General features: G+C 39.4%; 2 protein-coding genes across 3 annotated transcripts; one reads left to right on the top strand and one right to left on the bottom strand.

Moving 5' to 3' along the window:
* Window positions 1-431: 431 nt before the first annotated feature.
* On the top strand, window positions 432-3297 carry znf511 (zinc finger protein 511). Its single transcript, XM_054600614.1, has 6 exons — window positions 432-674; window positions 792-865; window positions 1582-1783; window positions 1940-2064; window positions 2499-2768; window positions 3113-3297. The coding sequence occupies exons 1-6, from the start codon at window positions 495-497 to the stop codon at window positions 3183-3185; spliced, it is 924 nt and encodes a 307-aa protein (XP_054456589.1). The 5' UTR covers window positions 432-494; the 3' UTR covers window positions 3186-3297.
* Window positions 3298-4763: 1466 nt separating this feature from the next.
* On the bottom strand, window positions 4764-6075 carry msx3 (muscle segment homeobox 3). 2 transcript variants are annotated; one of them, XM_054600617.1, is made up of 2 exons: window positions 5606-6075; window positions 4764-5194 (listed from the first exon to the last, which is right to left on the bottom strand). In XM_054600617.1, exons 1-2 carry the CDS (start codon window positions 5964-5966, stop codon window positions 4764-4766), a joined length of 792 nt encoding a protein of 263 aa, XP_054456592.1. In that variant the 5' UTR covers window positions 5967-6075. The 2 variants fall into 2 exon arrangements, with proteins under 2 accessions (XP_054456592.1, XP_054456593.1); XM_054600618.1 differs by having other exon boundaries at window positions 4764-5170.
* Window positions 6076-13207: the final 7132 nt, after the last annotated feature.

Below are 13207 nucleotides of genomic sequence, written 5' to 3'. Positions count from 1 at the left end.
TAGATAAGATAATCCTTTATTAGTCCCACAGCAGGGAAATTTACTGGATTACAGCAGCAAACAAGAGACATAGTAAAAAAAAAAAAACAAGAACAAAAATAAGTATTATAAATAAGCAAATGAGCAATAAAAAAACAGTAAAAAACAGGAAAGAATCCACAGTAACTGAAATATTATATATACAGACAGAAACTATTATAACTATTGTATATTATGCAATATCTTCTCTGGTTAGAAAATGTAACTCCTGCACGTCAATTTCATATTGTAAGTCGTGCATAATAACAAACAAATTGAATCAAATTCATTAACTAACTAAATAACTTGATGTTCAGTCTGGCCAGTTGGTGGCGACAACGCACCGTTTAGTTTTGTTGTTTTTACAACCTCCAAAAAAAAAACCATATTAGATGACGTCATTTTCCTGCGACAATTACAACCCAAACAGAACACTCCTCGCGGGCAGGATTTAAGAGTATGAAAACCTGGAAACGATGCTGCAGCCCGAATTGATCCGACTTCTGACAGATGGGCGTTTGTTAGTAAAAAGCTGTGATGAAGACTGTGATGAAGGAAACACACAGGAGCCGAGGCAGAGGGAGGAAGAGGAGGGGAACCCGTTCAACTTCACCCCGCAGCTCATCCACCTGCACAAGGATCACGAGCTCTTTGAGGTAATAGCAATAACCTAAACTTAATCATTCTGCAGAAGCACATCTCTTTGACAACGGTTGCCATGGCATTATCTTATCTAACCCCACCCTCCATACCATGCTGCGTGTTATTTACAGGATGGGGACATTCACAGACACATGTATCTGCAGGACCTCTACGTCTCGCAGGATGACAACAAGCCAACACTCAGGTATGCGAACCAGTGTGGAGGTTTAGGGTTTCATTTAGTGTCATTGTACAACACAGGGTTGAACAAATATGACTATACAACAGTAGCTTTATCTATCTAAAGGATAGATTTTTTTTTCTGAACTCATTAAGATGTTTTACCTCACTGAATCAATTTCAGAAAAAGTGCTACAGATTCCCAGGTAATTTAAATTATACATTGAAATTAATTGAAATCCTCTTTCCCAAGTTACCATCACATTGTTGCTGTAGAGGTAGCTGTAAATGAGTAAAGGACATGTTATGATATCTGGCCAATCAATCACACATGAATCATTTTGATTGCTAATATTTCACTAAGCTGATAGTTGTGGTTATTGTGACGTGAGTGCAGTTTTTTCTAAAATTGAAAATATGAGAATCACACCGCAAAAAAACACATTTCTATTGACTGTTAAAGTTTGGTGTCTGACACGTAAATATATCTGTGTTTTCTTCGTTAAATTCTTCCATGAATAGGATTGTCAAATATAGTGTCAAATTGTCAGTCTAAAAGAAGCACATATATAGTTTATTATTATTTTACCAGTTATCTCCAGAAAGTAGGGCAAACAAACAACAAACTGGCCCCAGAAATGACCATTCCTTAGCTAGCAGCAGTGGATCCTTTCCTCTGTAACTGTAACCCATTGTAATGTCAGTGTTGGTCACCCTCTTCCTCCTCTTGTCTTTTCTCAGTGTGTCAGAGTTTGCCTGCCACATTTCTGGCTGCAGTGCAGTTTTCAGCAGTTTGGAGGAGTATGAGCACCACTACAACTCCCTTCACAGACACGTGTGCTGCTCCTGCCGTCGCTCCCTGCCAAGTGCCCGGCTCCTAGACATTCACATTCAGGAGTGGCATGACTCTCTCTTCACCATCCTCGCCCAGAGGCAAGATATGGTGAGCAGAAGTCTGACGTTGGGTTCTTTCCCATGACCTTTGACCTTTTATAGTCATTAAGCAAAAAGCTGTAAATAATGAAATATTTGAAACATTCTTTGAAGATGAATACTGAGTGTTTCAAGTTTTCCCTGATGCTTCCTTTAAACTTTTTAGTACCAATGTTTGGTTGAGGGCTGTGGACAGAAGTTCAGGACCGGCAAACACAGGAAGGAGCATCTAATAAGAATTCACAAGTATCCTCCAGACTTCAGATTTGACAAAACCAAAAAGGACAGAGGGTAAGACTGCATGTTTTGTCCATAAGATGGCAGCAAATCCTCAGTAGAAATATTTCTCTATGCAAGGTTTTAGTTAAGGAGAGTTTATGTTTGTTATAGTTAACAGGAATTATGCTTCTCAATTGAAATTCTTGAGTTGAGTGATGTTTCTATTTAAATGTTTTGTTACTATTTCATATTCCCCTGTTAACATGACATGATAAGGCAATTTATGGACTGAGATTGTCTTTGCTACTTTATTTAAACCAGTGTTTAACCTGTTGTGAAATTTCCTTTAAACACTCAATCACAGTTTTAATTGGTTTGAATAAATATTTTAGTTAATATTTTTGCAAAATAATTGCTTAGACAAGTGTTATCATTAATCATTAATACAGGGTTTTCATCCAATACCCTTGTTTGTGTATTCTTAATATCATATATTTTTTTAACAGAACCCGGCAGACGAAGAGACAGCAGCAAAAAGACACATCCATGGAGGTTGTGGACGATGTGTGCGAGTCTGAGGGTGTGTGCGAGGTTATGTGTGATGTGCCGACGGATCAACCCGAGCAAGGGGAATCCATGGAGACGCATGTGTGTGAGGAAGAAGCTGCTCGCATGGCAAAGTCTGCCTCTACTGAGGAGCACGCCGATCTTTCTGCTGCAGCTCACAGCACGGAGAATACAAGCACCGAGCCACTAAAACCACGATACTCCTACAGGTTGGTCTTTACACAAGTCTGCTGGAAATGACTGGATCTATATCTGTCAGGCAGGTTTAGCCCTACTAAAAGAGTCTCAGTCAGCCATTTTTCACCATGGTCTAAGGTTAACTCTTGAAATCTTGAAAGATTCCACTCTCCTTAATAAGGCAAAACCTATGCAACTATGTAGTTAAGTTTAGGTTTAGCAAACTGTAGGAAGGGCTCTTTCTATTATTTGTGCACAACATATTATAATAAAACATATATCAGTGGAGATCTTCATTATATTTACTACAGTTTTTTCTTATTTAGACAATAAACAATCAGAGATATAAAACAACAGCCGTGTTCTTGTCTCTCAGGATCCCCACAACCGTGTGCTTCGGTCACGGTTCCGTCCGAGGCTTCAGAGGGAGGCGGGGGAGGAGGAAATGAAACACCAGACTTCTGTTTTCAGTCCTTTTTAGATAAATAACTTTATACCATTGTCTTGTCACAGAATCTATTAACTGTCTCATGTGTTGTTAACTTGAAATAAAATGTGATACTGCTCAAAAACATTCGTCCAGGTGATCAGCACTGCAGCTCAAGGAAGTTTTAAAATGACGATGTGGTGATGTGGAAGAGAAAAATAAGACTGATGTCAGAATTTACATTATAGATTTTAATAATTGTACAAAACATCTTTTCACCCATCAGATATAAAATACACTGTACATTGATGACTGACATGTCTATGAGCCATGTTTAGCATTTTCTGTGTTTGCAAAAATAGCTGATGACTTTTATTTACATTTCATAATGAAACTTGCTTTTAAGAGCTCTTTGAACATTTGTGCAGAAAGTTCTCCTTCTGAGGTAATTTAAAAAAACATATATATACAATTTCAAAATTACAATAGTAAAGCAGATTCATTTTATAGCCGGTTTATATTTTTGAACCTGGGAAAGTTATTAAGAACTTAGAAACAAACTGAAATGTTGTGGTTTAGATATTATTATAATAGTCAATTTAAAGAACTCATGGTTGACATTTAACATGGGAAAAAAAGTCACTGGAATATTTAACAGCTCCATGTTAAAATACCAAAGATAAACATAATTTTAAAGATGATGTTTTTCTAACATTTTTAAAGACATTTGATTTAATTACAAAAGTGATGAAAAGGCACTAATGGACACTTCAATGATGGTTCTTGTTATTGATTACGAGCAATGGAAGATGCTCCACATATAATGGGGATGTACTTTTGGACTAATTGTGCTATTTTTTGGGGGGAGTTTCCTCTTTATAGCCTCCACTCAATAGGTACATTATACCAATCGGACTTGTTTGGTAACTTTTACCTTCCACCTTCAGCTTATAAAAAAGTCCGACAGTCAGCTATTTCATCACGTTTTGATGACGAGTTATTGCTCTAGATCAAAAGCTACAGGCCTATAAATAGTCATGTCATCTCTTGCGACAGTAAAAGCATCTTCACTAAAATATTCACCACTAAATACCTCTATTGGAACTGAACAGCTCATAATATGACTTTTAAAGGTGTAAGACTCGTCCGAAAAATGAGCTCCGCGAGTGTCCGTCATTTAAAAAAAAAAAAAAAAAAAAAAAAAAAAAAAGGATTTTTACTAAATACAATGCAAAAATAACCATGTTAACAAATAATTTAGTGTAAAGTAAATCTTGAATTATTAATCATAGAAAATGAATAAAAAATGCCAATCGAGTGAAAACATTTCACTTGTTTCCATTCCGCGTGTCCCTGAATTAATGATTTAAAAAAAAAAAATGAAACCACCTCAACATATTTCAGTGAAAAATATATATTTTTCATTATAACAAAATATTTCACATGTATTCAATATTAGGTTCCAAACAAGGTTAACTCATAAAATGGACACTTGCAGTGTTGGTTATTTGCTGTATGAAGGCATTTTTTTTTTTTTTTTTTTTTTTTTTTTTTTTAAAAAGGCAGCTTTCTCAAAGATGCAGTTCAAAGTTGGTGAGGGTTAAGAAAAGTAGTACATCCCATATGGTCCTCCAAATAGTCCCGGGACGGGGAAGGCAGGCCGCGGTCCGTTCAGGGCCCCATAGAGGGACGGGGCGCCCATGGGTGCGCTCAGCGGGAAGGGGAAGGCGAAGGCCGGCAGCAGCGGCTTCGCGGCCAGCTTGAACTTCTCCAGGTCGGCCTCCTGCAGTCTCTTGGCCTTGGCCCTGCGGTTCTGAAACCAGATCTTGACCTGGGTCTCTGTCAGGCAGAGTGAGTTGGAGAACTCCGCTCTCTCTGCGATGGAGAGGTACTGTTTCTGACGGAACTTCCTCTCCAGAGAAAGCAGCTGAGAGGTTGTGAAGGGAGTTCTGGGTTTCCTGTTGTTCTTGTGTTTCCGTAGATTGCACGAGGCCGGGCTGGGGAGTCCTGGAAATATATTCAGAGAGTCACCTTATTGGAATAGAAAACACGATTATTATATTTACTAGGGCCTTTTTTTTTTCCAATTTGCATTTTAAATCATATAGTTTATCAGGGAGATATTAACAGAATATTTAGGACAGGAGCTGTTATTTCAACGCAATTACATCTGAAGGTTTCGAAATCCATCACCATCATCTCTAGATTTCATAAAGGATTAGAGAGCTAATTAAAGGACGATCTTACATGGTATTTCCTCACCATGAAGGCCTAGGGTATGAATTATTTTGTACATCCACCATATTTCTTGCAAGGTTCTTCAATTAGTGGAAACGAATGTCTATTCATAAAATGTGGAGACAGTTTCAGACTTTTGGACATTTGAAAAAAATAGCTTCTATATCTGAGAAATTAGAAATACAGAGAGTATCCTACACTCACGTGGAGGGGATGCGTAAAGAGTCTGAAACAAGGGGCTCGTCTCCTTGTCACTGAGGTCCATCACCTCTGGTTTGGACCCACAAAGTCCTCTCGGTGACGCACACTCGGTCTCATCTGCCCGGACGCAACCTGAACCAGGCTCGGGGGAGTGGAGGCTTCTGTCCGGCGTCCTGTCTGATATGAGGGAGTCCACACTGAAAGGTAGATCTAAACTTTTGTTTTTACACCTTCTGGCGGATGACAGGTCCAGCTCGTCAGTTCCTATTCCACCGGCGGCCCGGTCCTCTGGGGAGGTCTCCCCCGGAGCAGCCGAGGGCGGTGATCCCTGCGCAGGATTCATTATGCACGACTGAGGTGCCATACAACCAATATTCCTGCTGCTCTCTCCGTTGCTGTTTGTCTTTTCACGTTTTTCACTCTAGGAAAATGTGTTATCGCCCTGGTCCAATGTTGCGCAACTGCGTGTTAAACTTTTTACGCACGGACTTGCCTCTCCTTCAGTGCAGCGCCATGAGTTCCTCTCTCATCTTTCTGCCTGCCTATCAGTCCGTCGATGTTCCCACGTGACTCGGCTAAAACAGTTTGTGATAGGTCAGACTTGTAATGATAGTGTTTTGGTCCATTTCATGCGCCTGTGGTGCCTTGACAGATGTAAACCTGCGATGAGGGGCGTGGCTCCTCCCCTTCATGCTCTTTTTGTCCCCCTCTCCCTCCACAGAGGAATTTCTCATCTTGGCTCTCTCCAGTTGTGGGCTCCTACATCAGCAACGTCTTCCACCTCAGAGCTGATGCACTGACATCAATGGGTTTCATTTAAAACTTAAACATTGCAAGATAACATCAGGACTGCCTAGATGTATTTACATTTCAGTGAATAAACTTCTTTGCAAGGTCTAAATATTGCCTGAAACGTTTAGATTTTGATTTATAAATATGGCAATATGGACATATTTATTATCTTACTTCTCTAATTCGGATTAGTGAGAATTTTGCTAATGTGGCGTTCTGCTAATTATGTTATGACATGTATGTGGACCATACCTTACCATAACCCTCTCGAAATCCTTTACTTAAATACCTTACTTTAACTTTAAAGCTGCAATAATCAATATTTTTGTATTAACAGAGGATCAAATTGAAATTTGAAAGGCATTTCTTGTAGGGAAAAACTCAACTCTGTAGTTCCCATACGCGTTACAGGGCATTTTAGCATCTTTCATTCATTGTTTTTGTTTTGCGGCCCCAACTGCGACATTTTGTTTTCAGCAGCAACAGGCAGCTGGTCTTAAGCTCTAAAACCTACACTACCCGCCCAGCTGGTGAACATAGGAGAGCATTAAGCAGCTAAAGAAGCAGATATTTCCCTCAGTAGTTGGTGGAGACCAAAAATGGAGCTAAAAGGAGAATTAATATTAAACTTACACATACATATAAACATTCATCCATACATTCATCCGGTGGAAAGTAACATAGATATTAATGTTGCTTTTTTTCTGGAAGTGTGAATTGGCAACTGTTCTCCTAACACGTTTTACCATGTCAATTTATAAGGTGATGATTTGTTGAGAAACTGTTGTGTTTAAAAGGTTTAACAAAAGATGAACCCAAAATTAGTTTACAAAAGTCTTCGGTAATCTTTTTTTTTTTCTCTTGATATGTTGCTAAAACTATAGAGCCTTTGCTTGTTGTAGGACCTCGTCTGAAAAGTTGTGTTTGACAATATCTTACAGTAGTTTATCACTGTGTTTCATTAAAGTAGTAAGGCAATCCAGGCTGCGATTCACTGTACTTGTATACTCTTAAGAGTTATTATCACTATAAATTTCTATCTTGTGGCCTGTAATCAAATTATCTCTGCCTGGGTATTGCCCATTTCAACCTATTGTGTTCATTGTCTGTAATCCCTTTGAGGGACAGTAAAACCCCAAATAATGTCAAAGAGGCCCATTGAAGAGGCCTGTCCAAATTGGGCTTGTTTTGCAGCTCTTCAAATCAAGTCAAATAATTTTCAGTGAAACCCAATATGTCAGGGTTTTTCTCTCTTTTGGGAACTGTTGTTGGGCCTGCAGCAGCACACTGACTGTCTGTCTGTGGGACAATTGGTTAAATGGAGTTAACTGTTTCTCTCCCCGAGGTAGCCTACATTTCTGCTTTGATCCCGCTGCGCCTGGCGCCTGTCTGCTCTCTCTCCCCCTCTCCCTCTCTGTGTGACAGTGATAGATCGCTGGGTAACCATACAAGCTTTCAATGACTGTAATTTAGTGCCCAACAGCATTACATTCTCCTCTACTTACTGTGGATATTACCACTCTCGCTCTCCTCCTGTTTGAAATGGGATGTAGGGCTGTCTGTAATGCTTTGTTTCTCTTCCATTGTCTTATTATGAATGAGCACATTATATTTACTTCTGTCTGAGTTGCATGCACATGCCAGAGAAGGCAACAATAAGTATTTTTGTTTGAGAAATTGTAATCTAAAAATAGTACAGTAGCTGCAATACAGTTTTCGGTATAACAGAGTATTTCTGTCATTTCTATCCATGTATTACTTTTCACTACATATAAAGAGCATGTTTTGTTTTGTAAAAAATGTATTCTAGTTCATCCTTACTATGTTATACTGATAAGTGAAAACTTTGACCAGTTGATGTTTGCTGAAATGTCTCCAAAGCACCATGGATATCTGTATCAAATTTCATGGTTATTTATCCGCTAGTGGACAAGGCATTTGTCTAAAATCTAAAATTTGTCTAAAAAAAGACAGTGTGTCATTTAAGTCTTTAGGATTCATCCTGTGTGTAGCATGACTGTACAAAGTTGACTGGCAATCCATCCAACAGTTGTGTCTTTAAATGTGGTGGAGCGACATCCCTCAAGCCAAGCCGCAAGAGTGCTTAAATGAGACCTGTCAGTGAGCAATATCATTTAAAATTCTGAAATGTCAAAAAAGGATTAAAAAGTAGACGAAGAGAGAACAAAAGAAAATTGCAATTACTGAACAGGTCCTGGGAGAATATTCATGCTGTATTCTTCAGTTTTCAGTTGATATTTCAGTACTCCTGTCTCTTTTACACATACACACACCCTGCTGCCTTGCCAAAGTAGAAAACTGTTTAAGAAGGTAATTGCGGTTTCTTCGAACCAAACGTGTCGAAGCAGGCTTTATATATTTCATTTAAAAAAAATCTTTCTCTTTCATTAGAGCTGGCAGGGCTTACAGCTATCCTAAGCAAACTTTGGGGAGGGCGGCCAGAGTCATGTGGGATAAACATTTATGAAACACACAGCGGGGAACTTTGTGGTGAAAGTGTATCGTCTTTAAAAGAGACGGGAGGCCTGCTCAGTGAAGCATAACAGAACATTATCCTGTGTCTAAGTGGACCTGCCAACATTGGTATGTCAAAATGTCAATGGATGTGAGATCACAAACTTTACTTTCCATGCTGACATTTACAATAAATCGCACTCTATGCATTCTGTTTAAGTGTTGATTTCCATACGTACTGGTATCATATTTATGATTTGGTTCATTTCATGCAGAGATGTGACCATGTCAGCTTTGCTCTTTAATTAAATCCTTAAATCGGCCTCTAGTCTTGAAACACTCGTAAAATGTCAAGCCTCACATCCAATGTAAATATCATTAGTATTCAGTAACAACTACAGTCTCAGTCATGCCTGTACCACTTCAATGTCGGGAATACAACTTTAATGACTAGTTTCTCCATACAAGAGGCATCTTGAAGATATCATTACCAACAAAGGCTTTTGTACGAAGTATTAAATAAATTTCAGTAAGCGTGTTCAATACTTTTTCCCTGTGTCATTCCATTTTATTACACATAACTTAATTTCGGAACTTATTTGTTTGGTTTTCTTTGTAGGTATGGATTACTTGGGTTGTTACCGACACCTGGTGAACATTTTCATGTCAATAGCACCTATAGAAATATATTTACTGAGAAAAATGGTGACATGTTCAATACTTATTTTACCCGCTGTATGTGTTTTGAAAAGAATCAAAGCTGCTCTATCTCTCTATAACTTGGATTTCAGTTAGACTTGAGTTCAGTCACCTAGAAACCTCATCTAGTTTGCATATAATTACCTATTTTTTGAGGAATATTAATACATTTCTGACTCATTAATTTCCTGCCATCATACAGCAATTGTGTCATATGGCAGAATAAAGGGTCAACAGTGAGGATTTAATATGAACAAAGCTAAAGCTAATTCTACCTTACATGCTAACATGATACTTATTGTTGATTTGGGGAATTATTTATAATGTTAAACCCTCATTATTAAGCGCCTATGGCGCCATGCTTGCAGCCCTCAACCTATAAATTGGCATGATTGACATCTGTGTTACATTAATTACTGAAATCATAAAGTCAAGATCACTTATTAAAACAGCAAGCTCACAAATAAAATTGACTTAACTTGACACTTGGCCCCAGCTCCGTTTCACTCAGGCCCAGTCATGCCAGTCATGCCAAAGAGGATGTGGAGGGCCTGAGGTATTCACGGTGATGTTTCCTCTTATCTGATCTGAGCTTGAAGGGTACTGCAACAACACGTCAGCCTTGATTAGCTGTTTCATCTTTCCCACCATCAGCACATTGTATCATGTGAGCTGCCACTTGCCGCGCCCACTTAAGTTCAGTTCTCACCTGAGGAAAAAGGTCACTGATACGACCTGCTCACCGTTATAACATACTAATATTTTCTCCTTTCTTGTAACCAGCCTCAGGACATTTCTCAGAGGGTCACAAAGTAAAACTTGACAGAATACTTTATTAAATGTAAGCAAGCAAAGCATCAGTGTGCTTCAACAAAAGTGCTTATCTGATCGTGGAACAGCATCTGAATCACCCTCTACACTTTTTCGACATTTTGTGTGTGTTTTAACTTCTCTCTCAAGCGTTCTTGTTTAATTCTTCACACATTTACTGGCACCTTTTGTGACAGTAAATGCAGGGAAGCCTTTCAAGAACGATTGTCCGAAAATGCGTCACTATCCCCATTTGAGCATCACATCATGCCTCTCTCTGTGACGGCACACTTTCTACCCCACCTCAGAGTGTGGCCTTCAGATGTTTGTTGGACAACACATTTGAGCCACCTAGTACATCTGTCTTCACTCATTACTGCCAACATGGGTATCAGCAGGGCAGGATCAAATAACACAATATTAGCCAAAAATTCCCAAACAAAATAATCCATTAGCACATAATTAGTCATTTTCTTTTGTGTTGTGAGTCATAACAAGACAACCAAGTTCGGGTGGTGCTCAAAGTGGGAATGGGAATACAGTGGCATCATTTCAGACAGTCTCTCCTTGAAGGTCTAATGGTGTTGCACTTGTTTGTACAGCAATGTTGTGAAGGCAATTATAACTCTACATACAGGTGTGCTACAGCCATTAATTCAAATGTATTTTTTTACGCCGGCATAAACTAAGATGGTCTTCTTGAAGCATTGGTTGTAAGCATGATATCTCAGTAATATCTGCCTTTTAGAGGGCATACAGGGGACTCGAATGGCAGATGATGCTTGAAACTTTTGTAATTACGTGATGGGTTATTGATTGGTTAAGTGCTTTTCATTTATCCTCTATATGTTCGCATGGCTCAGCTGCCAGGGGAAAGCGTTGACAGGCAAGCAGCGAGCGGGTTATTATGCCTCTGTGTTGTGTGTGCAGGATATTGGGTTTGGTGACAGGAAGGCGCGTTCCACATGGCGTCTGACATAGACGAGCAGAGTGGTTGGCTGAGGGGGACTCGGCAGTGAGTCTTGTACGCAGTGCCAGGTGCTAACAGGTGAACACAGAGATATTGTTGCTGTATTGTAGCCGTATGGTTACGGAGGGGGACAAAGGGAACTGGACACCCCCTCTGGACCTGGAGCGAGCCAGGGGTTAGGGTGAGCTCAGTGACGGCGCTGACAGCAGGGGGGAACTCAGATGGTAGCCAGCACTCAGCGATGATAACGACGACGACGATGATGTTAGAAAATTACTCACTAACAGAGGCTAGTAGTCAAATTATCATAAGGTCTTTATTGTCTGATAGCAGACGTAGGCGTCATGAGTATGAGGGGGATGACAGCAGAGGAGCAGGAGACATCACAGGACTGATGGAAGCAGGAGAAACCTGACACACACACACACACACACACACACACACACACACACACACACACACACACACACACACACACACACACACACACACACACACACACACACACACACACTCAGAAGTACAGCACTAACCCATGCAGTGACTTGAAATATAGAGAAGCTTAGCTGTAAATTACTGAACAAGTCTCTGAGTGTAATAAGAGCAGGATTCCTGTGGTTCACAATGGGATGCAGAGGACTGGTATGTCCTTGCAGTATTAGTAGCTATTCTGTGGTCAAAAGAATGACAGGAGAATGTTACCACTGCATGCTATATATTACTGTATCCCCCCCCACACACACACATACAGTACACAGTACACACACAGACACAAACTGTACATTTACAGTGTTATATCTCACAAATGTCTCTGCCAAAGCATCAGTATCCCACTTTGCCGCTGAATGAATTGCAGAATGAGGTCAGACCACAGCACACTGGGAGACGGTACTGAACACAGTTTGGTGTAGGCTCACTGGAAGCTGAGAATGGAGCACTGATTTGTGTCAAGCTGTTTGTGACAGCTGTTGCCGATTGACTATTTGCAAATTAGGTTAAACATTTCCCAACAATATTACAATTGACTCCTCCGAAACCACTCAAGTGATGGCAGCTGCACTGCAACATGCTGTGACAATTTAAACCGTGACAAATCACACAGCAGCACCTGTTGGGAGATGACTGGTCGGGAGTTGATTTAAAAAAAAAAGAGAAGTCAAATTGCTTGTTTCTTAATTCTAAGTTAAATATATTTTGAGTTAATAAAAAACAAACTAGACTTTGGATTAAAAGTTAAACAATATATCCTGGCACAATATTTTGAAATTATGTGACACTAAGTATCCTGGAGCTGAAAAATGGACTACATTGTTGACTAAGTCTGAAAAGTTATAGTTTTAGTTTGCACATGTTAAATATTAAGAATTAATGCTAGGTTTGCTGTCCAACTTTGTGAAAGATATTTTGTCTATATCAAACCATCTATCGCATGTATTGTACCAAACGGTGAAAGAAGAAGAAAAAGAATAACAAAGTGGAGCAGTTCGACATTTTGGACTTCGGGAATTAGGACTTAAAAGCTTTCTTGTTAGTTCATCTTAGCACGAAGACTGGACACTGGGGAAAACGGCAAGCTTGTTTGTTTAAAGTGAAGAACAGCTGCCTTTTACAACGTGTCATTTTGTTTTCAGAGTAAATCAATCAATCAATATGTAATGTAAAGCTAAGCTAAAATCTGCTGGCTGTAGCCTCATATTTTACAGTGCAACACTCAACTCTCTGATCTTATCTCAAGAAAGTGAATAAACATATTTCCCATGATGTCAAACTACTCCTTTTATTGGATGACACAATCTTTAAATGTTGGAAAGTTCTTCAGTTTTTTGTAAATTTAAATCCTAACCAGTACAAGATGGCTT

This window comes from Anoplopoma fimbria, chromosome 6, assembly GCF_027596085.1.
Source record: "Anoplopoma fimbria isolate UVic2021 breed Golden Eagle Sablefish chromosome 6, Afim_UVic_2022, whole genome shotgun sequence".
Lineage (NCBI taxonomy): Eukaryota > Metazoa > Chordata > Actinopteri > Perciformes > Anoplopomatidae > Anoplopoma > Anoplopoma fimbria.
Note: the sequence above shows the minus strand (reverse complement) of the source record. Positions and strands in the feature narration are given on the sequence as shown.

Bases quoted from the DNA above. Each gene is read 5' to 3' on its own strand.
- znf511 (XM_054600614.1), top strand. From the start codon at position 495: ATGCTGCAGCCCGAATTGATCCGACTTCTGACAGATGGGCGTTTGTTA. The intron at 675-791 runs GTAATAGCAATA...TGTTATTTACAG, and splicing joins AGGATCACGAGCTCTTTGAG to GATGGGGACATTCACAGACA. The intron at 2,769-3,112 runs GTTGGTCTTTAC...CTTGTCTCTCAG, and splicing joins AAACCACGATACTCCTACAG to GATCCCCACAACCGTGTGCT.
- msx3 (XM_054600617.1), bottom strand. From the start codon at position 5,966: ATGGCACCTCAGTCGTGCATAATGAATCCTGCGCAGGGATCACCGCCC. The intron at 5,195-5,605 runs GTGAGTGTAGGA...TATTCCAATAAG, and splicing joins TCTTTACGCATCCCCTCCAC to GTGACTCTCTGAATATATTT.